This window comes from Rattus norvegicus, chromosome 10 (assembly GCF_021556685.1).
Source record: "Rattus norvegicus strain SHRSP/BbbUtx chromosome 10, alternate assembly SHRSP_T2T, whole genome shotgun sequence".
NCBI classification, from domain to species: Eukaryota; Metazoa; Chordata; class Mammalia; order Rodentia; family Muridae; genus Rattus; species Rattus norvegicus.
Window position 1 is genome coordinate 78508123 of NC_141543.1, and position 22399 is coordinate 78530521.

Below are 22399 nucleotides of genomic sequence, written 5' to 3' on the forward strand. Positions count from 1 at the left end.
TTTAGATTTCTTTTTTTTTTTAAAGATTTATTTATTTATTATATATAAGTACACTGTAGCTGTCTTCAGACACACCAGAAGAGGGCATCAGACCTCATCATAGATGGTTGTGAGCCACCATGTGGTTGCCGGGAATTGAACTCAGGACCTCTGGAAGAGCAGTCAGTGCTCTTAGCCGCTGAGCCATCTCTCCGGCCCTTATTTTAGATTTCTGTTTATGGATATTTCTGTGTATGGATATTTTGGCTGCTGTGTCCCTATGTGCCACACATGCATGCAGTACCCTCAGAGGCCAGAAGAGGGCACAGGATCCTCTGGGACAGTTGCGAGCAGCCTTGTGGGTATTAGGAATTGAACCAGGGTCCTTTGGAAGAGCAGCCAGAGCTCTTAACCACTGGTCCATCTCTCCAGCCCTGGAGCATCTTTTCTTTTCTTTTCTTTTCTTTTTTTTTTTTTTTTTAAGAATGTCAACCAGGCCATGATAGTACAACCCAGCATGAAGGAGGCTGACGTTATCTAAATTTAGGAGGATAGGGGCTACTTTGGGCTACATAACTGTTCAAGGCCCACCTAAAACATAAAGTGAAACCCTGTATAAAGAATGTGTGAATGCACACTGGGCCACAGCCCAAGGAGTGTTCTGAAACTACCTCCTCAGAAGCTTGAAGGGTTCCAAGAACTCTCCAGGAAGAGGAAGGTGTTTCTGGGACGACTGAAGAAGAGATCCTTTTTAGTTCCTGGGAAATCCAGGCTTGGTTACCCATGGTACCCCAGAATAGTGTCACCCCAAGTTCATATTCTCACTGCTCTGTGGTATTATTTACTCCCCCCACCCCACAGCACCCCCACTACCAGGAGTCCCTGCCTCCCTGCTTTGAGAATTCTTGAATCTCCCACTCAGTTACTGTTCTCCCTTGTCAGACTGATGGATGCCCAGGACCGCTCAGTAATAAGATACAGCATGACTACAAACATCTTGTTACTCATATGTAGCCGTTTCAAGTCCTGCCCCTAGGAAGGGACAGTCGGATATTTATTGAGCACTTTGTGTGTTGAACAAGTCATAATCACAAGGCAGGCAGAAGTCTCTGGCTCAGGATGCTTATGATCTAGTCTGGGAGGACAGGAGGGAGGAAACATAAAGATCAAAGGTCACAGCCTCAGCCAATGATCACTCAGGGAGAGGGTAGGTGGTGTGTGACAAGCTGGAAGGACATCTTAAGAAGCCTAAGTGTCATCAGAGAGGATGATTTCCATAGGCTGAGAGGGTGGTGAGGGTGGTGACAGCTGAGTGGAGGGGCTGGAAAGGCTGTGGCAGCCTTTGGTCTTGGTGTCCAACTTGAAAGGAGTAGGCCACTGGAATTGTTCGAAATGGCATCTTGGACCATGGACACTCGCAATGTAGGAAGCTGTGGGCAGTAGTGTTCTACTTCTGCACTGCGGCCCAGGGTGAGAGGTCCAGCTTATCAACTGAAGAGCAGTCCACAAAGCCATGCGGGTAGGTGTTGGCCAGGAATGGGTTCAGTGGGACCTTGGTGATGCCAGTGTTGTCGCAGACGAGGCGGGAGAAGGACAACTTCTGTAGAGACTCCCGTTGCTTCTCTGTGAAGACCCCAGGGTTCTCCCACCAGAACCTACAAGGACACAGCAGGGTCATTTCACACAGCCCAGTGGCTGCTCTTCCCCACACTGCCAGAGGACATCCTTGGGAAAAGTCCCCTCCATGGTGAGGTATGGAGTGAGACCTCAAGAAGAACTTTGGGGACCCCCATCTAAGGAAAAAAAGACTCCTCCTGCCCCCATAATGGTTTCACTTGCCTGTCTCCATCTCGGACTCGCTGGAACTGGTGGCCCAAGAGACAGGTCAAGAGAGGTCCTACCCGACCCCCAGGAACCAGGGGTTCAGCAATGGCCCCGAGCCAGATATCAATGTTGCTGGGGGTTCCGTAGAGGTCCAGCAGCTTCTTGGCCAGCACCTCGTTTTCCATGACAGCACTTAGCTCCTCTAGTGTCTTTGGCTGGGACAGGCCACAGAAAGCTCTCCAGGAGTTGTACCCTAGGGGAGGGAAGATAAGGCAGCTCATCTCCGGAATCTCTCACTTTTGCTTTCCCTTGAGGTGTATGTTACCTCCAGCAGCCAGGAAAGTCTGGGAGTTTTAAGACAAGGGACACATGTTGCATTGCCTGTCATCTGTGGCACTTCAGTCTTGGGGGACGACTTGTGGCTTACTGAAGGGGAAACTTCTAGTTTCTTTGGCAAGTTATGTCAAATGATGGTTTGCTGAGGCATACAGGTGAAGGGCTGTCTTGCTAAAGCAAACACGTGAAAGGCCGTTTTCCTGAAGCGGACACAGGTGAAAGGATGCTTGGAGATGGCAGACACGTGAAAGTGCGTTTGATGAAGGAGTGTAACTATGACCCCCACAGGCAGTGGGAGACGAGCCCTGAGCTTAGGTTCAGTTTGCTGCACTTCGCTATTCTTTGCTAAAGACACCCATGTACCGGTTTGCCTTCCATAGCGTTGCTGAGCTCAACTTGGGGTAACACCGCCATCGAGAGAAACTGAACAAGAACTGCTTGTGAGGTCTCCGCGGCAGCTTGCCACTTCTGCAGCCTCACCCGCCTCAGGCCGGTTGACCAGCCTGGCAGTTTCTCCAGGACAGAACTATAGCTGCTGGTTCGTGCCTGGTGTCTGTCTGCCTAGAGGATTGGTCTGCAGCTGCTCAATCACATTTGATGATTTCTATGGGGCTAAACTGCTGCCCAAGAAGACCAAGCTCGCCCCCAAAGAGCTGTAGCTGAACAGGCCCACCCCACCCCCGTCCTAATAACTTCTCTACTACCTCTGCTGGGGGCTGGGCTAGAGGAGACATTGAACCCTTATTAAAAGTAGGTTGCAAAAAAATGTATGCCTACAGCTTACTATGGGGTCAGCCACTGTTCCAAGCACTACACAACATAAGAACAAAGCTTTGGAATCTGGCCTCCAGTCCTTTAACTGGTGAGCTTGTTAATACTGGTTGTCAATGGGACAAGATCTAGAACAACCACGAGGCAAATCTCTGGGCATGCTCCTGAAGAAGTTTCTAAATAGGGTTAATTATGGTGGGAAGCCCCACCCTGAGCATGAGTGGGACCAGCTCCATGGACAGGAAGCAAGCTGCAGCTTCACCCACCGCTCTCTGCTTCCTGACTCAGCTGCCTCCTGCTCCCGACACCATGCCTTCCCTGAACGGCGAGCAGGGTAATGACATCAGATGTGCACTCACGGCCCTGCATTAGAAGATTCTGTCTCCTGGCTGTCTTATATGGGTTTATTAAAACGGGCTTGTCTCTAACCCGAGGCCAGAGGGGCTCACAGAGATTGAACAGCCAACCAGGGAGCCTGCGTGGGCTGGACCTAGGCACATATGTTACAATTGTGTAGCTTGGTCTTCTTGTAGGACTCCTAACAGCAGGAGCAGGGGCTGTCTCTGACTCTGATGCCTGTCTTTGGGACACTTCCCACCTAACGGGCTGCCTTGTCTAGACTTATGAAGAGAGGAGGTACCTAGTCTTACTGAAACTTGATATGCCATGGCTGGTTGATGTCCAGGGGGGTCAGTCATTTTCTGAAGAGAAACAGAGGCAGGGTGGATGGGAGGGAGGGAGGGAAAGAGGGAGAGAGGTGGCAGGAGGGACTGGGAGGAGAGGAAGGAGGGAAAACTGTGGTCAGGGTATAAAATAAATAAAAATTTAAAAAAATTAAAAGCCTCTAGTGTGAGGATTGATTGGCCCCTGGGTCCCAGAAGAGAGTGTCCAGGAGCTCTAGAAGGTAGCCAAGAAGCTCTCCAGACCAAGTGAGACCTCAGACCCACTCACCAGGCATCCCGTGGTCTCTGCACCGCTGTATGTTGATGGAAGCCAGGTCAAAGCCATGGATGGTGTGAGTTGGCTGGAACAGCTTGTTTCGAAGCTCTCCCGTCATCATTCTGTCCTGATGCATCAACTTGGCCTTCTTGGCCAGCAGGCCTCGAACCAGAGGATCAATTCCACCTGTAGACGAGCACCAAGAGGCCATCCTTAGGATAGGAATAGGGTGGGGGCATCAGCCGTGCTGGGTCCTCTCTGCCCCAGACACCTTCTCTCAACAGGGAATGGGAAAGACTAGGAAATGTCTCTGACCAGAGGGAGGTCGAGAAGAGGAGAACACAGCGCAGCCTGACCTTTGTGACAGGGTAAGAGGAGTCCAAGCTACCCTTTCTGAGGTGACAGGAGAGGGCACTCCTAGGCTGATGTAGGAATGAATACCAAGAGGTTTTTCATGTTTGAGTTCACAGAGTCAGTGCCTTTTGTTTTCCATACTTTCCTCCAGGAGGAAGAGCGATCATACATTTTGAGGAAACAGCCCTGACTGGTTAAACTTGAAGGAAAGTCAAATTCAACTGACAAATAAGATGGCCGAGTTCAATCAATGATACCCCGTGGTGGTAGGAGGTTCTAGAACAGAACAATTTACCCACCCCACAAATTATCTTGTCAGGGTTCAGAGAAGCCTAGGGTAGGAAATGGCAGAAGAATGCCAGCGTGGGAAGCTGGAAGGAGTAAATAACTTGTATTCACTGATCACTCCTTGGGTCTTAGGAACCACAGTAGGGTGCCCTACACATCTGTCTCATTTCATTTGATATCCTGGTGAGGTGGGCCCTGTTACTGCCCTCTTTTACAAACAAGGAGATGATGAAGACTCAGTAAGATGAGTTCCCTTCCCCAGGGCCACACAGGAAGTGTGTGGAAGGTGATTCCCATACCAGGAGTCCCTACAAACTGCTTGAAGAAGTGAGAGGGCTAAGGCAAAAATGCTTCCCTAAAAAAGACTCACCATCTTTGACCAGCCTCCAGGTGTTGAAGAAGACGGTGTGCAGGGGGAGCTCAGGTTCTGAACCCCACGGCTGATAATTTTCATCTAGGCGGGACACAGTAGAGGGGATCTCCAAGTGGCCAAAGCGGAAGGCAAAGGTGAAAACATTGGAAATCCGGGGGTCTACAGACTCATTGTAGCCCTGGTATGGGGGAATCCACTTCTGCATCTCATCGCCCAGTAGGATGGGTAGATAGTCCCTAAAGGTAATAATCTGGAGGGAGAAAGAAGTCGTGAGGAAAGACTGTGACAAGGTGTGAGCCTCTGGAAGGAATTGCTGTCCAAGAGGATGCCAAGTGGATAGGATTTGTACCCACTTTCCATTCCTATGGCCATGGCAGACATTGCTAATCAATCATGGCCTTCTTTCAACTATTTCTCATTCTATCTCCACATTGGTTATACTAATTGATTAATTGATTATTTCAATTTGGTGCTAAAGCAAGATTTCTGACTCTACTATTTTATATGGCAATAGTTCATCTTAATAATTAAAAATGTGTGTGTGTGTGTGTGTGTGTGTGTGTGTGTGTTCTGGTTTTAGAACAAAGTGGTGTAGCCTTATTTTTCTTTCTCCTCTTTAATCACTATAACTAAACATCCTGGAAATTATTTCATCCAGGAAATAATAAAAGGACTTCAAGCTTGTATGGTGATACATGTCTATAATCCTAGCATTCCAAAGACAGGAGTGTTGCAAATTTGAGGCCAGCCTGGGCTGCATAGTGAAACTGTTATTTCCAACTCAAACAACCCTAAACCAACAGCAATAACAAATGGCTATCGTGATGCACATCTGTAATCCCAGTCCTGGTGATGTGAAGGCATGGGGTCAGGTGGTCAAGGTCAGCTTTGTGACTTTAAAGCAGCCTGAGCAACTTAAAATTTAATAAAAAATAGAGAAAGACAGAGAGATAGAGAGAGACAGACAGACAGAGAAACAGAGAGACAGAGACAGAGAGGAGAGATGGAGAGATGGAGAGATGGAGAGATTGGCAGTTATTAAGAACACTTGCTGCTCTCCTGGAGGACTTGAGTTCAGTTCCCAGCACCCGTATCAGATGGTTCATAGGCATCTGTAACTCCAGCTCCAGGAGATCTAACATTCGCTTTGATCTGCACACAGAGACACATAAGCAAAAGTTCCAAAAAGACTCTGAAAGCTAGAAAAAGGGGACCCCAGAACTTGGAGAAGAATAACAATGTGGTGAGTTCTACACACCCCCAGATTGAACTGGGTGCAGAAGAGACTGGCAGCCTGAAACCTCCCCACACAAACAAACAAACACACAAGCAAACATGCCTGCTTTTTCTTTCCAGAGACCAAGGGCCAGGGAAATCCAACACAGACTAGCAGAAAGCCCCAATTCCTGCCTCACACCCCAAGTCCTCAGCTCTGGCCAGCTTTGCCCTACTCCTTAGTCCAGGCTGTGGACAGTCTCAGCCTTCTGTGGGGGCTGAGCACTGTGTCTGTTTCTTCTTATTCCTTGGTGAAGAACCAAGGAATCCCAGGCACCATGGCTTCTGCTTCTCTAGGAGGTTGCTTAGCAACAACAGGCAGCCAGAAAAAAACCCTTCAGTGCCCTGAAGACTGACCTAGCAGGATCGAAGTGGGGATTTCAGGTGCCCTGGAAGAGTGAAGCAGACTAGGAAACACTGGAAGGACTTGGAACCAAGCGTTACTAGAGTGAAAACAATGGCAGACCAGAAACTAAACAGGGGAACTACAAGCTAGAAAAAAAGATTCAGATAGGATTAAAATCGCTAAAGTGTTTGGTACTCCCAAAAGCCTGGAAAGCCGCATTTTGAGTGAGGAAAAGGCCCACTGAAGGTAACAGCAACATGGATTCGGTGGAATTAGATCATGTCTGGGATCACCAGGACTCATTAATAAAGCTAGGCATGGTGTTGTGGGCTCGCAATCTCAAAGCAGGGAAGGCAGAGAGGCAGGTCCATTCCTGGAGCCTGTTGGCCAGCCTGGCTAGCTTACTTTGTAACTTCAAAAGTAAAAATACGTGTTTGGCTTTCTGGAGAACTGACACAGGTGGGGGCTGTGACCTCCACATACACGTATGTTCCTGCCCAGCCAAAGACCCACGGGCAACCCCTCCACCACACACACACCAACACACACAGATGAACACATTGGTATTTCGCTTATTTGCTGCACTGTTTTACATTGAACTCGGAGCCTTGACCGCGCTAGGGTAAGCACCCTACCACCGACCTGCACCCCAACACTACAGTCGATAAAGATTTCAAAGTCGTATCTTAAAGGATCCTCAGCCAATTACATTTTTTTTTTCTGAAACAAGAATTGGGACATCGGAAACATCTCAGCAAAGAAGTAGAAATTAAAAAGAAAACTCCGGAGTTGAAAATCCACTCCTTGGGGTTGGGGATTTAGCTCAGTGGTAGAGCGCTTGCCTAGGAAGCGCAAGGCCCTGGGTTTGGTCCCCAGCTCCGAAAAAAAGAACCAAAAAAAAAAAAAAAAAAAAAAAAAAAGAAAATCCACTCCTTGAAATAATGGTAACGAAAGCAGGAGTGAGACTGGATCCGCTCAGTAGTTGAATGCAAACGGCAGAGGCCAGAAACGGAAATGACCAGTAGGCTTTACTAATCCGTACTAAAGAGAAAAAAACAGGCTGATGAAGAACTTCCATCGAGGTGGGCGGCGGTGGGGCCTTTGGTCCCAGCACTCAGGAGACAGAGTCAGGCAGATCTCTGAGTTCAAGGCCATCGTGGTCTACAGAGTGACTTCCAGGGTAGCAAAGGCTACACAGAGAAACCCTGTCTCTACAAAACAACTAAGAGGAGGAGGGAGGGGAGAAGGAGGAGGAAGAGGAGGAAGAGGAGGAAGAGGGAGGAAAGAAAAACACATAGATAAATAAGTAAATAAATAGGAAAAGAACCTCCAGTAAACTAGACCCTAAGGATTCTAAAGACAAAATAAAAGATCTAACTTCTAACAAGCCAGATATGGTTTTGGATGTCCATGATCTTAGAGTTTAGGATCAGGAAGTCAAGACCAATCTGGGCTAAATGAGACCCTATCTTATAATCAAACCACAACACCACACACACACACACACACACACACACACACACACTTTCTCTTTCACACACACACACACACACACTTTCTCTTTCACACACACACACACACACTCACGATACACTCTCTCATACACTCACACTTACATACTTTCTCACACACACTCACACACATTCACACATACTCACACTACTCACACACATTCATGCATATTCACACAATACACACACTCACTCACACACTCTCACACAACACATACTCATACATAGACATTCACACACATACTTACACACACAATATACTCTCATACACTCACATTCACATATTCTCTCTCACACACACTCACACACTCTCACACAATACACACTCACAATACACACACACACACACACACACACACACACACACTCAATTCTTCTAACTCACTTAGTTGAGAAAGCAATCCAGAATCAAGTATGCCTACGACACACAGCTTATATATAGAGAATTTAAAAGGAAGAGGAAATCAAAATAGCTCAAGTCACTGCAGAGAGAACCTGTAGCCTCAGTGGTAACAACAGCAGGCTCATGGAGGTACCACACATGGGTAGTTCCCCACGCTCAGAACATGGGGATACATTTAAAAATGGAGCCTATCAGACACCCGGAGAGAGGCCCAAGGGAAGGAGGAGCAAGGAAGAATGAGGAAAGAGGGCATGCGGCTGGAAGTGACAAAACAGAGCCGAGGTGGCCGACGGTGGCTCTTGCCTCCATACCTGGATGAAGGCTCCCATGATCTTCCTTGTCTCCTGATAGAGAGTCTCTCCGTCCCAGTGTGGGTTGAGTGTGCTTAGTTCTCTGGCTAACCGGTTGTGCTCCCGGATAAAAAGTGTGTGGGATGTGGCCAGCAAGATCTGCTCTGAGGCTCGGGAGTCTCCTAAAAGTCCAAAAGACAAGAAGATGCGTTCTCCCTGAGCAGAGCCAGGGAGCTGCACAGAGAAACATGGTACCCATCCCCGACTCTCTCCCAAGCCCGTCCTTCAAGGTAGACTAAGGAAAGTCAGGTGGAGAGGGTCAAATGGGCAGCGAAGGACGGTGCAGGGTTACAGATTGTGCTACCAGACTTGGCTACAACTGTGCTTGGGGTACAGTACTACAAAGGTTTATATTAAAACACGAATAACCAATACTGGTGGACGATGAGATCATGTGGATTTTCTGTGTGTTTTTCCTTCTTTTGTTCTACAGCGAACGCTCTATTCCGAGTGTAGTGCTATGGGCAGGGGTGACTTGGGGCATTTTCCTGGACAAACCCCAAGGTGGAGCAGCCTCCTTCGACGATCCCCTTGTTCCTTAGACCCTCTTTTTCCCTCCCAGCCTAGACCCACCTGCCAAGAAGCAGGGCACACCAGCTGTGGCGTTGATGACCTCGCAGGGGCTGGGTTTCATTTTGACGAAAGGTGGGAAGGGCCGTCCATGGTCTGAGACTTCTTCATTGACAGCCATGAGGCCCAAGGGGCTGCTGAGGTTTCGAAGTCGATTTGCCATGCTCGGCTCAGGGCTATACACTAAGCTAGCATCCAGGAAAGAGGTGAGAGCATTGATCTGCTCTCGGGTCAGGGATTGGTAGGGTGGTGTGGGGCAGACAAATCCGGCTCTGAAGAAAGACATGCACTTCCCCTGAGTCTTCAGTTTAGGGTCACCAGTTGGGAACTGTAGAGAGATGGGTTGGGGATGACTACACAAAATATCTACACTTTCCTCAGTCTGGAGGAAAAGATGCTCACGGTGACCTCCTGGGACTCTTGCCAGACACTGGCCCTAGATGCCTCTTGCTGACAATATACTTCCCGGGGCCCATGACACTCCACAAAGTTCACTATATCCTGATGTGCAAGAGCTGAAAACAATGATTCATTCTTTCACAACAAGCGCTCAGAAATGGCAGAGAGGATTTCCCGAGAGCCCTAGATGGGCATGCAGCATATGAGGTGAGATTTAGTAATTACTACCGAAATATCAACCCTGGAACTGCCTCATGCCAGCCACTCGATATTCATACCTCACCTCATTCTGGCCCCCCAGAGAGAGCCTGTGAGTCCTTTACACATTAGAGAATGGTCTCAATTAGTCCAATAGGTTGACTTGTTTAAGCACCCACAAACTAGGAGGGGAATATGTAAGACTCGGGTCTCAGTCTCAGCCGTGTCTCAGATTTTTCTTTTCTTTCTTTCTCTCTTTTTTTTTTTTTAAATTTATACCACAGCGCAGACTGTCGATTTGTCGCTTGAGTGAATAAAAGACTAAGTACAAAAATCTATGTTTAGGGGCTGGGGATTTAGCTCAGTGGTAGAGCGCTTACCTAGGAAGCGCAAGGCCCTGGGTTCGGTCCCCAGCTCCGAAAAAAAGAACCAAAAAAAAAAAAAAAATCTATGTTTAAGAAGAGACCACTGCAAGCCGTTCTCTCCGCTCTGCTGCCCAACACTCTTCGCCCCCTCCCCGCCCCCGCCCCGCCCCGCCCCGCCCCGCCCCCGCCCTTGCCCTTAGCACTACTTTTAGCTCCTTCTGGGAACAGAAGTCATCCTCCAGGGGACTTAGTTCCACAAACTAAGTATAGGTTAAATCCCAGGCCAGAAGGGGGCCGGGTGGGGTGAATGGGTGTGTCCTGATACAAATACAGACTGTATCTCCCAACACCTGGCCGGGGTGGGGGTGGTGAGGCTTGGGAGTTTGCATTTCTAATCAGCCCCCAGCACACTCGATCCTGTTGGGTCCGGGACGTAGATCACCCTCTGCAGAGTTCCGGAGTCTGTCAATAGTTCACGTGCTCGCTTGCATGACAGCCTTTTGTCCTTGGGAGCAAGAGCAGTACTTCACCTTTGACTCCTCAGTGTTTGCTGCACTCCCTGACAAAGAATACCGTTTCTGCCTAATCGCTGAGTGGATGGCTGAGCGCGTGAATGGACATGAAGCTACGAAGTCAGCATCCAAAGCTATCAAGCGATCCCGGCTGGGAATGGGTGCTACGTGGAAGTTGCAAGGGACTCATGATCCACGATAGTGGTCAGGGGCGGCTGTCTGGCTGCTGAGACCTACCATGATGGGGAAGCAGTTGTCTCCCTGGATACAGTGCTCGTCACACTGGGCTTTGGTGTAGTTATCAGTCCCCATTTCAGTGTCAGGGGCAAAGTCCAGGTCATGGTCCACGATCTGACCCCACTGCATGAAGAGCACAGATCTCTTCTGGTCCAGAACATCCTCCTCATTCAGATAGCCGGCGATCTGGTTAGAGACTTCACGGGGCTGCACGTGGAGGGAGGGGGAGGTCAGGTTGGAAGAAAGCATGCTTTGGGAATCAAAATTCAACACCAGTTTGTTGAGGACCTACGACCCAGTCCCAAGAGCAGCTTGTGAGGTACTGGGTGCATGCATGTTAACACCTTGACATAGACGAGGACAGAGGACGCTAGAGAGGGGAAGTCGATACTCTTGGTCCTGCAGCTGCAAGGGGAGAGGGATGGGATTAAACCCAGGTCTGTATGACTCCGACAATAGCCAAGTAGCCTTACTATGGAGAGGGAAAACAAAGACTCGCTGCTGCTGACTGCCGGTGATAGAAGCGCCAGGTTTCTGGATATAAGAAGAGGGACCCTGGAGACTGGCTGCCAACTCAGATGAGGCCAACAGATCGGACCTAAAGGAAAACGACAGCTGGTGCACTCCAGGGGCTGGGACAGGGTAAGCGTAAGTAGAATAGTGCAAGGAAACCATCTGCCTGGAAGACCCCAGGGTATCAGGCTTGTGACAGTTGGGACATTACCACCACCACCTGGCTGGGCCCCGGGTTCTGCTGCCCCCTTGCGGCAGTTTGGAGAACATATCGCTCGGGCGCAAATCCTGATCTCAGTTGCGCCTCCCTTTTTCCTTTTCAGAGTGCTGACTGACTTGCGTGTGGCTCTTTCCCGCCCATCCTGTACCCCGTCCTCCTTCACCTGCGGGAGAGGGTAGCCGTTTCGCGTCTTCCCCGGCGTCCACCCGAAGGGGAGGGAGAGTCCATCCTCGTACTCTGCCGGCAGCCATCGAGCTAGCGCCCTGTTGGCGGATCCCAGCGCTGGATTCTTCCTGAAACCCAGCAAGAAGGCTCTCAGCCTCAGCAGGTGGCATCCTGGCTGGCTGCCCTCACCCTGCCGCCCTTAACCAGAGCTCTGCGGGAGGAAAAGCAGATGGGGAGGGACCCCCTGCACTGTGAGGTTCTGAACTTTCCCAACCCCAAGACCTAGGACTCTTTGGCATAGTGGAAAGGACCGTTCCCAGTGGGTCACAGTGGCCTCACTGGAGATGTTTTCTCCTCAGAGAGACTCAGGAGTTGTGCCTGCAGTGTCCACGGGGCTAAGATGCTGACTGGGGTGGTGCGTGCACCTGTTGTTACAGTCTCCAGTGATGGTCCGGTAAGGGTTACTTATGTTGCAAGTCACTGCTGGAGCAGGGGGATTACAGCCCACCTTCCAAAAGAGCGAAGTCAAGTCCAGCCCTTGACCTGAAACAGAAGGGAACCCCAAACAGGGCCAAGTTCTGAGACACTGGAAACAGGCAGGGAATCAGACTAGAGATGACAGAGGGACTCTCTGCTGTGTGAGGTTCTGAATTTTCCCAATCTCAAGACCTAGGACTCTTTGGCGTAGTGGAAAGGACCGTTCCCAGTGGGTCACAGTGGCCTCACTGGAGATGTTTTCTGTTCAGAGTGACTCAGGAGTTGAAAAGTTTAATTTCTTGAGACATACTCCCAGCAAACCTTTCTGACACTAGAAGCTTCACCTACAGGAGAGAGGACACTGGCTTAGGGTAGGAAACCCTGTTTATTGACTTTGGCATTTCCTCCAGGCAGACGTCTTAAAAATCATATAGCACACGGAAACACAGATGTCCCTTCTCTATCAGTTAGCAATATAACCTTGTCACAAAGAGTTCTTTCATCTGCAAAAGGAACATTGGCTTGGCTGTGGCAAAAGAACTGCTGAGGTCTACCAGTACGCCCTTTGGGTTTAAGAAAGGAGGTGGATATGCTTTTCCGTATAGATAGTTCCTAACAGTTCTTGGTGGCCTCTGTTCTGTACCGATTGTCCCTTCCTTTCTTTAGAGGTCTAGCAAGTTTTCTTTACCTGTGGCGTTGGTGAGAAACTGGGTCAGTTTCTTTAGAGATTCCTCCCACACCTGCCCGTTTCGGATGGCTGTGCGTGTCCGGCCTTTGGCATGCTTGAGATAGTCTGAGAGATGACGGGTGCTACGTACCTCGGCACTCATGGCCTTCTTCAGCCTACAGTAGGAACCGATGGGGATCAAGAGAAGGCTCCGTGGAAGTGCGTCCGTGGCTCACGGGAGAGGTGCAAGGGAGTGTGTGTACGGGGGGGGGGTGGTAAGCCACAAGGGTTCTGAGGAGTAAACGTGGGCTCTCAGCACTCCCCCCGCCCCTTGTCTCTTCTGATGCTGCTAGAAAAACTTCTTCAGGGAAGAGAAAATCGCAGACACTGTGGAGCACTAAGTCTGGCCTTAAATAGAGCTGGTGGATGGACCAAAAGACTCCTAAATTCCAACCAGAGGGTTCTGACAGAGTCAGAACCAACAGAGCATCTTAAGACCACCCAGGTTGTACAATGAATGAATCCAGACTTGAGAATTCCTGGTATCCTGCTGAGCCTTATAATCTAAGAGTTTTAGCACAAGGACACACATAGGCCTCCAGTTCTGCCCATGCATCTGGGCCTAAAATTGGTTTGGGGTCTGCCCGGAAGCACTCAGCCTACACCGAGCATCACAAGAAAGCTCACCCTTAGTCCTGTGTCTTCTATGTGCAAGATAAGAACAACCAAGGTCTTCTACTCTGAAGTCTGTGACAATTCAGACAGACTAGTGGCACGAGAACTTGCTGTTGCCTCCCTGTGCCTCAGTTTCCTTGTGTGTGAAGCTCTGTTGACAAGGCCTCTGTTTCCAAGTCTCTGGAATATGGTTCAGATTCTCACGAACCCAGCCTTCCTTGGTTGTGTTTAAGTCACTGCTTGTAATGCCTGCCCTGTCCTTCACAACAGGTCATTAGCTCCATTTAAAGTGCCATGGTTTAGCTCAAGGGACATGAAAGAAAAGGCAAAGGAGGGCTAGCCTTAGCCTAACCTCCCTAAAGAGAACCAGCATATAAGTCATGCTGTCTTTTGCTGCCTTAAAACAACCAAACGAAACCAACCAACCAACCAACCAACCAACCAACCAACCAACCAACCAACCAAAAACCCACAAGCTTTTACTATGCCACAGCTCTGGCTAGCCTGGATATGTAGACCAGGTTGGCCTCAAACTTATCGAGATCTGCCTGCCTCTGCCTTTTGGGTGCCAGGACAAGTCAAGCAACACCACACCCAGCTTCCTGCTGTTTTTATGGGACAGTATAGCTCAGTAGTCCGGGACTCAGGTCTAAAGTCATGAGCCTAAGGACAGGCTTGGAGCTCTCAGTATAGGTTAGAGAGAAAGTTTCCAGGTCTTTGAGTTGGTAATAGATTTCTGGAGTAGCTAGAAAAGTACCCAAAGAGAGGTCCCACTGAAGCACTGAGCTGTTCAGGACAGGTGGGTTTGCCCTCCCTAATTTTCCCACTCCTCTCTACACTCAGCCTATGAAGGAGTTGGTGGAGTGGAAGGAGCCTATCCTAGAACAAGGGAGAGGACCTCTGGGCTCCTCCTCGTCACTGTAGAGCCCAGGCACTACAGAGCCGAGAAAGTCAGCAGCTTGGGACTTGCCTCCTTAGACCGATCTTTGACCTTGTGAAATGATACTATTTCTGGAGACTAAAAGCAACCTAAACATCACCAAAAGAATCATGGGATTGCTTGTTTCATGGGTCCCAGTCCTCTGCATGGTGTGGATGGTGACTTAGTCTGTTGATGGAGGCCTCCTCAGATCCATCAAAAGGGTTTCTGGGCTCCTTGGCTAGCTGCTCTGGGCACAGCCTCTAGGTTCACTTCTGTAGCTTTATTTGACATTTTTTCCCGAGCCCTTGTCATTGCCTCATTAGAGTTCCCAATAGTTCTCACCAGTATGCTTAACACTTGTCACCAGAGCCCCAAGCCTGGGCCACGTCAACCTAAGGTGGATATGGGAAAGCTCTACTCCCTTGCTCCAAGATGGGACAGGCTCTGAAGTGCACCTTACACTCTAGGTCTCTGTGGGTGGGTAGTGATGGTGGGTCGGGCTGAGGCTGGAGTTGAAGTCACACTCAATTTTACATTATGTGGCAACCTTGCTTGAGAGGACTTCTCTCGCAAATTACCCGCACTGACTCCATGCCTGTGGTTCCGTTTCTGGAGAGCCTGACGCAAGTCCGACTACATTAATCCAATGAAAAAAACCTTCTGAATCTGGCAAGGTTATAACCAAAGGAAATCCTAGGCCACATGGAGGGAAATCCCTATAGGATTATAGTAGATGTCCCCTCAAGGCATCTTAGAAGCTGGGATTTTTAGAACTCGGAAGCTATTTTTCCTGTTTGCCTCATACTTGGTTCGGGTGGAGAGGGGTGGAAAGGCAAGTTTTGTAATTGCTTTGGCTTACTGGCTTGTTGGGGCTGGTCAAGTTGCCCTTGTCACTAACAGGAAGCCCGTGAAGGGGAATTAACACACAGGAGTCTCATTTACCTGGACCGGGAATCCAGGAAGGCCTTGTTGACTGAGGCCTTGACCTCTTCCACTGTGTCACAAATGATGACAGTTTTGGCAGGTGGATCTTGGGGAAGGAAAAGCAGAAGGATGTCAATTACCGCCCCTTCGAGATGTCCTTTGGTTCTTAGTCCCCTACCCCTAGCCCCATCCTCATTTCGGCAGCCATTACCTCAAATCTCAAACCCAAGCAGGTAGAAATTCAAGATTAGGATATGCTACCAGAGGCCTCAAAGCAGTGGTCCTTGGTCTTCCTAATGCTGAGACCCCCCAACCATAAACTTATTTTTGTTGTTACTTCATAACTGTGATTTTGCTTCTATTATGAACTGTAATGTGAATATCTGGTTGTTGGGTATCTGATAAGCAACCCCTGTGAGAGGGTCCAGTGACCCCTACACAGGGGTCGAGACCCACAGGCTGAGAACCACTGCCTTAAAGGCGGGTGACACAGGGGTTGGGGATTTAGTTCAGCGGTAGAGCGCTTGCCTAGCTAGCGCAAGGCCCTGGGTTCGGTCCCCAGCCCCGGAAAAAAAAGAAAAGAAAAAAAAAAAAAAGGCGGGTGACACAGACCGGGAAGCAACCTGTCTGTTCTTCAGCCGGATGTCAAACGACCCATGGGATTCTGGTGCAGTGCCCGGGAAGAGTATGGTCGGACATTCAGTGTGACCACTCCGCTTGGGCTACATGGGATCTGGCGAGATCGTCTTGTGGTCCCTTGAACAGCCCATCAGAGTTTAGCCAGTAGTCAGGACATGAAAGGAAAGATGGGCTCCTTGCTCTCCCTCAGGTTGGGGGTGGAGTACCAGAGGCTGCCTCTTTTCCCTGCCAGGAGACTGCAGTGGGTTGAACGGTGTCCCTTTGGACCTTCAGCATGTGGCATTATTTTCAGATAGGCTTTGTGGATCTGATTAATTCAGATGAGGTTGTGTTGATTAGGGTGAACCTGAAATCCAGCGACTGGTGGGTTTAGGAATGGACACACGGAGGCATGTAAAATTCAGGGTAGCTGCAAGTTAAAGATAAAGGATACCTCCAGCATCAGAAGCCAGAAGAGGCAAGGGAGCGTCCTCTTTCAGGGCCTTGAGGAGGAACATGGCCTACCATTACCTTCTCCTTGAACGACTAGCCTTCTGGGCTGCGTAAGTACAAATCAACATTGATTTCAGCCACCAAGGTTATGTCCGGGTCTTATTCCAAGAAACAAACACAGCCTGACGCTTACCATTTCTGGCAGATGCTGCAGTCTGGAGCAAGATCAGGGAAGCCAGGAGGGCCAGGAGACGCAGAAGCACTTTCATCACTGAAATGAGACCGGGGTCCTCAGTGGAGCTCCACTGTGAGCAATGGAATCTCAGAAAACAGGGAAATCCCAGGCAAACTCAGATGCCCTCGCTATACAAGCTCATAATATTCACAGGCCAGGAGAGCCAGAAAGACACAGGAGGGAAAGAGGACTCAGGGTCTGAGGACCTGATATAGCTCTGCATTTGCTCCACCCCATGATCTTGGGCAAATTCCTTAACACTGGGCCACTGGCCTGCCCGTAAGAGGGCAGGGTTTAATGACCCAGGATGTCTCGTTCCGCCTGGGGAGCCTGGACTTGTTACATCACACAAATAGGAGAGATGTGACCAAGCTTTAGGGGTTCTCTTGCCTCCTTCTTCAGATAGCTTGTTTCCTGACAGCCAGGTTCTGCTGGGGATGGCACAGGGGAGGGGACACACCACTCCTTTCCTCAGAAGTTCCACAGGGCTTTCCCCTCCCTCAAAACTGAGGCTCTTGACCCATGGAACACCCAACCCTCCCATTTCCTCTGCCATATCTGATTAGGAAACTTGGCTTTTTGTTTCTCCTTTACTTTGACACACTCTCTGTCTCTCCCCCTCCACCCCCTTAAAAAGAGGAAGAAAAGAATTCAAGGCTAAAGCTGAATTATTTTCTGTGTCACGGCCATGTTCCTCGCTGGCATGAAGGAAGGGTATAGGGCTGAAAGCAGAGCTAGGCAAATATGGGGTCCTGACACTGGAAAACAGGCGAGCAAAGCATCTAGAAAAGACGCCGTTTGCAGGTGAAGGCAGCCGGGACAAAGCATACAGAATGCTGGCACTCTGTGATGTTTAGGGCATGGACCTGCCTTCTTAGCCTCCCATTAGGTATGTCCCAAACCCTCAATTTTCATTCTTCCCTGAGACTCAGAGCATGCTCTGAAGAGAGAGCCGCAGCCTCTACTCCTCCTGTGTCTGGGGAGGGGAGGAGAAAGGAGAAGACGGCACAGACATAACCCCATGCCTCTTCTCAAGCAATGTCCTCTCTGCCTCATGAACTGTGTGCTTTCAAAAGCCCAGCCAGATGGCCTCTTCTTTGTGATGTTTACTGGGTTTCTCTGGGCAACGTTAGGTTTTTCCAACCCTGTCCTACCTCAATATTTTACTTGAGTCTTTTCATGCAGTTTTCAAATGAGGCCACGAGTTCTTGGGAGCCAATGCTGTGTGTGTGTGTGTGTGTGTGTGTGTGTGTGTGTGTGTGTGTGTCTGTGTGTGTGTGTGTGTGTCTGTGTCTGTGTCTGTCTGTGTCTGTGTGTGTCTGTGTGTGTCTGTGTGTGTCTGTGTCTGTGTCTGTCTGTCCGAGCTCAGCATTGGTATGGACTAACACTGAACACATACTGAATAACTGACAGAGAGGAGAGGTTTATCTTCTGGAGTTTGTACAGGGTCAGCTGATAAGCTTAGTCAGTTTCTCATCCTGTAGTGTGTGTAAAAATCATCTAATGATCTTGGAAGAGTACAGACTCTGGCCTAGCAGGTGGTAGAAGGTGGCCCTGTGTCTACACCAACAGCAAGCTCACAGGCAATAGTTCTGCCCAGAAGACCACATGGAGTACTGGGGCCTTCCAGAGTTTGACTCTCAGATTTTCGAGTCACCAAAGAGCTCAGGAGACTGAGAGGGAAGGAATTGTTGGAATCCTTTTCCACTAATGGCAAGAACCTGTTGAGGTGATGGAATGAGCCAACCAGAAAGCCAGTGACACCCTGTCTCCAGGAGGAACACTATATTTGACCTTTCAAGCAGTTCTGGAATATTTGAAACTTCCTCCCTAAATTAGGATATCGAAACCGTGATTTCTTTTTCCCCAGGAACAAACTCTCTAATAACCACCCCTTCCCCACCCCCCACCTTTTTGTATTGGTGCTGACCATGAAATTCTCAAAACTACACCATCTGAGAATGGACCACAACCCTCCCATTTCAGAAGGGATTATGTCCTTTGGGAGGGAGGGAGGAATGATGCTCAGAGAAGCAAAGAAAAATCTCAACAGACAAGCCTTATTGGGATTTCCTACTCAGTCTATTAACATTAGGTCTATGTGGCTGTTCAGGCTTTAGTTGTATTATCCTGTAAGACTCCACAGGGCTGGGTTGGGGATTTAGCTCAGTGGTAGATAAGGCCCTAGGTTCAGTCCTTAGCTCCAAAAAAAAAAAAAAAAAAAAAAAAAAGACCCCAGAGGGCTTCTAGATGATTGAACATGTCGTGTAGAAGTTGCTGGAAGGGTAGTTTCCCTGTGTCCTTTGAAATAACCAAAGCGTTCCCGAGTGTTGTGAGCGTCTCTAGCATGTTGGTCAAATTTGAGGAGAGGTTGTGGGAAGGCTGTCAGATTCCTAGACAGAGCAGCCTGGGGGGTGTGACTGGCTCTGAAGTCAGGGTTCACTCTTGGAGACTGAGCGCTCCACCTATGAGATCTGATATCTCCAGGTAGAGACCTTCAGTACTGACTGGGATTAGGAACACCCACTGGTATCCAGCTACCCAGTGTATCTTGCTGGTGGGTGGGGATTTCTCCCAGACCTGGAGTCAGAAGCAGGCTGGGACATGTCAATAGAAGAAGCTGAGTTTGAGATTTGAGTTTATTTTCCTTCTATATTCCTAGGGACTTTTATCAAGCCCTCCAGAGGAGAAAGACTCCTTTGTCCCAGCTGGAGGTGAGACACTGGGTATGTGCTAAATATAGCCAGTTACATTAAAAAAGCCATACAACGTAACCCCTCAATTCTCCCCAAATGAAACCATCTAGTAGTTACAGTTCAGGGCCCTGGTTGAGATCCAGAGGACTTCAGAATATTTAAAACAGGGACTAGATTATCAGGGCTAACCAGATGTTCAGATCTGCTGCAGCCAACAGGCAGGAAGGAGATGCAGCTCTGAGAGCGCTGGCTTAGATTCCTCCCTGACTCATTGTATCACCTCACTACAGTGGGGACCATCTGGAAAACATCGCATTCACTCAGCCACGGTCTCCTCAACTTTCTGAGTGGGATTTCTAAACAGTGCAGATGAGAAAGGCTCTCGGAACTTTCCAACCCTCACAGTTGATGGATGGCTTTGCCTGGTTTCAGGTGCAGAAAAGGCTTCTCGCCCTGTAGCCGATTTTGTCATCCCCTGCAATACACTGTGAAACCTTGCCAATCCATAGCTAAGTCTGGCACCAGAAAATGCCCAAAGAAGACAAGTCCAAATCAAGGACTAAATGTTCTCTGGTCTTGATATTTCATCATCCACTTTGCAGGAACCAGGAAAGGTTAATAGAACTTACCTGCCGTGCGCCTTGACCTCCTATGGCAGCTAGAATTTTTTCTGCTTAGACGACTTGGTCTTTTATATCCTCCTGTAAAAAATTTACTTATGGGAAAGGCCCAGGGGGAAGGATTTTGAGAGATTGAAGTGTCTTAAAGGACACACACACGCATGCTTGGCAAGACACACCCTGTGACTCCAGGCAGATGCAATAAGGAAACCATAGGATGTCAAGGAGTACTTGATGCAATCTCGCTGACTAGGCGGCGTTACTCCTCTTACCATCTCCCAGTCTGGTGTAAGCAGGAAAGGTTCAACTCTAAGGCCTGCACATGTATGACCCCCAGTGGGTCTGAATAGCTCTTAGAACTAAGTCTAGTTATATGTCACCCTTATTCATTTACACGTCATCTTTTGACTTCTCCCTTACCGTCTATCCAATCCATGGTAGGATTAATGAACTTGTCTTTTGTATTTAGGGTGATTAAACAACCTTAATTTGGGGGAATCAAATTCTCAAAAGACTGGCTCTTTGGAAAGAGTCACCAGAGAGGAGAGATCAGCCCTTACATCATCAGGACAGTGGGTCACAGACCCCTCAAAGCGATTCACCTTTCAGTGTTTTGTATTGTTCAGTGGTGAAATCAAAGGTTAGATGAGTATTATGGGTCTTTGACATCACGTCTCTTATACGTTGTCTCCTTAAAATCAACCATGGCCCCATAAATTATCGACCGAAAGCCCAGAGATTAATATGTGACTTATCTCAGTGACTTGGAAAATGTCAAGTTTGTCAGAACCAAATAAGAAGAAGGAAATGAATCTGAGAAGACAGAATTTCATTAGCATGTTTTACAAGATAGAAAACCCAAAGGATGGGTGGGCTCTATGAAATCGTCTTTGAATAATTTCTTAGAGAGGAGCGTAACCCAGACCACTAGTTTCACCCTGAGGAAAGCGATAGCCTGTCTCTGTCACCGAAATACATTTAAAACCTAGCTCTCTTTTGTCTTTGTTTTTGAGATAAAGTCTCACAGTGTATCCCAGCTGTCTCAGACCTCATTACGGAGCCCAGGTTAGCCTCAGAGTCACACAATCTTCCTACCTCAGCTTCCACAGTCCTGGGATCTCAGGTTTGAACAGTCAGCTTCTTAAAGAGTATTTCTCTTCCGAAGAACACGGGCAAATGCTGGACATCTCAGAAGAAGGCTGCTGCCCAACAAAGGGTACAGACACCAGACGCTTCTTGTTTCTTTGAAACAGTTCAGTTCTGCAGCCAAGCATTGTTCCTTGCTCCTACTTCCTGAACGTCGGAGCCTGTTTCTAGTTCTGCACTTATGGGTTCAGGAAGCTCTGTCTTAGGTGGATTTTACTTGAGGGTGGTTGTGCTTGGGATCAGTCTCAGGCCTGGACAGTGCTAGGCGAGTTCGCTACCACCAAGCTATTTCAAGATGGAACTCTCTTCTACAATGGGAAAATGGTGTCCTCTACATAATGTATGGTGAACTACTGCAACCAAGGTAACGGTAAAATGCAGGCCTTACATCTCGGCATTTGATGCACTATGTCCTGGGTTTGATCAGGGCTAAACCAGTGTGGCCCATCTCGTGCTGTTGGGGGAAGCACACCTGTGGACATGCCATTGTCCTGTAGCCGAGTGTATTTTCACACAGTACACTGGTAGCTTATTCACATGGGTTTCTCATTCTGTGCAAATCTTCTTAGCATAAGCAGCTGGTTTCCTAGTAGAGAACTAGCAAATTGGTCTGAGAAGTGAAGGTTAGGAAACCAAAAGTTCAGAAGAAAACTAAAATTGGCCAGAAACTTCTCATAAGTCAGCACAGAGATTTCAAGACATTTTAGTAATAGCAACAGCAGAAATGGAGCAGCCCTGTGAGGTCAGGGTACAGATAGTACCAACCACACATGGGTGCACACATGCGTGAGTTTGTGTGCGCCCATGCACGCATGTGTATGTGTGTGTGTGCACACATATGCAAACACACATGTCCACATACACTCAAACTCACATGCACACACTCACACACTCACTTGCACACTTACACACTCACACACATACACGATACTCTCATATCCACACACACACTCACACACACATACACATTCACATGCACATACACACAATACTCTCATGCACACATGCACACTCACATTCACATGCATGTGCGCACAC

The 22399-nt window shown here is 48.6% G+C and overlaps 1 protein-coding gene across 2 annotated transcripts; it reads right to left on the reverse strand.

Moving 5' to 3' along the window:
• Positions 1 to 990: 990 nt before the first annotated feature.
• On the reverse strand, positions 991 to 21458 carry Lpo (lactoperoxidase). 2 transcript variants are annotated; one of them, XM_087570694.1, is made up of 13 exons: positions 21311 to 21458; positions 16858 to 16935; positions 15612 to 15699; positions 13094 to 13248; positions 12354 to 12471; positions 11927 to 12056; positions 11031 to 11237; positions 9323 to 9647; positions 8711 to 8871; positions 4862 to 5114; positions 3862 to 4035; positions 1819 to 2056; positions 991 to 1634 (listed from the first exon to the last, which is right to left on the reverse strand). In XM_087570694.1, the coding sequence occupies exons 2-13, from the start codon at positions 16931 to 16933 to the stop codon at positions 1427 to 1429; spliced, it is 2133 nt and encodes a 710-aa protein (XP_087426820.1). In that variant the 5' UTR covers positions 16934 to 16935; positions 21311 to 21458; the 3' UTR covers positions 991 to 1426. The 2 variants fall into 2 exon arrangements, with proteins under 2 accessions (XP_087426820.1, NP_001401265.1); NM_001414336.1 differs by lacking the exon at positions 21311 to 21458 and adding an exon at positions 20225 to 20260 and having other exon boundaries at positions 993 to 1634.
• Positions 21459 to 22399: the final 941 nt, after the last annotated feature.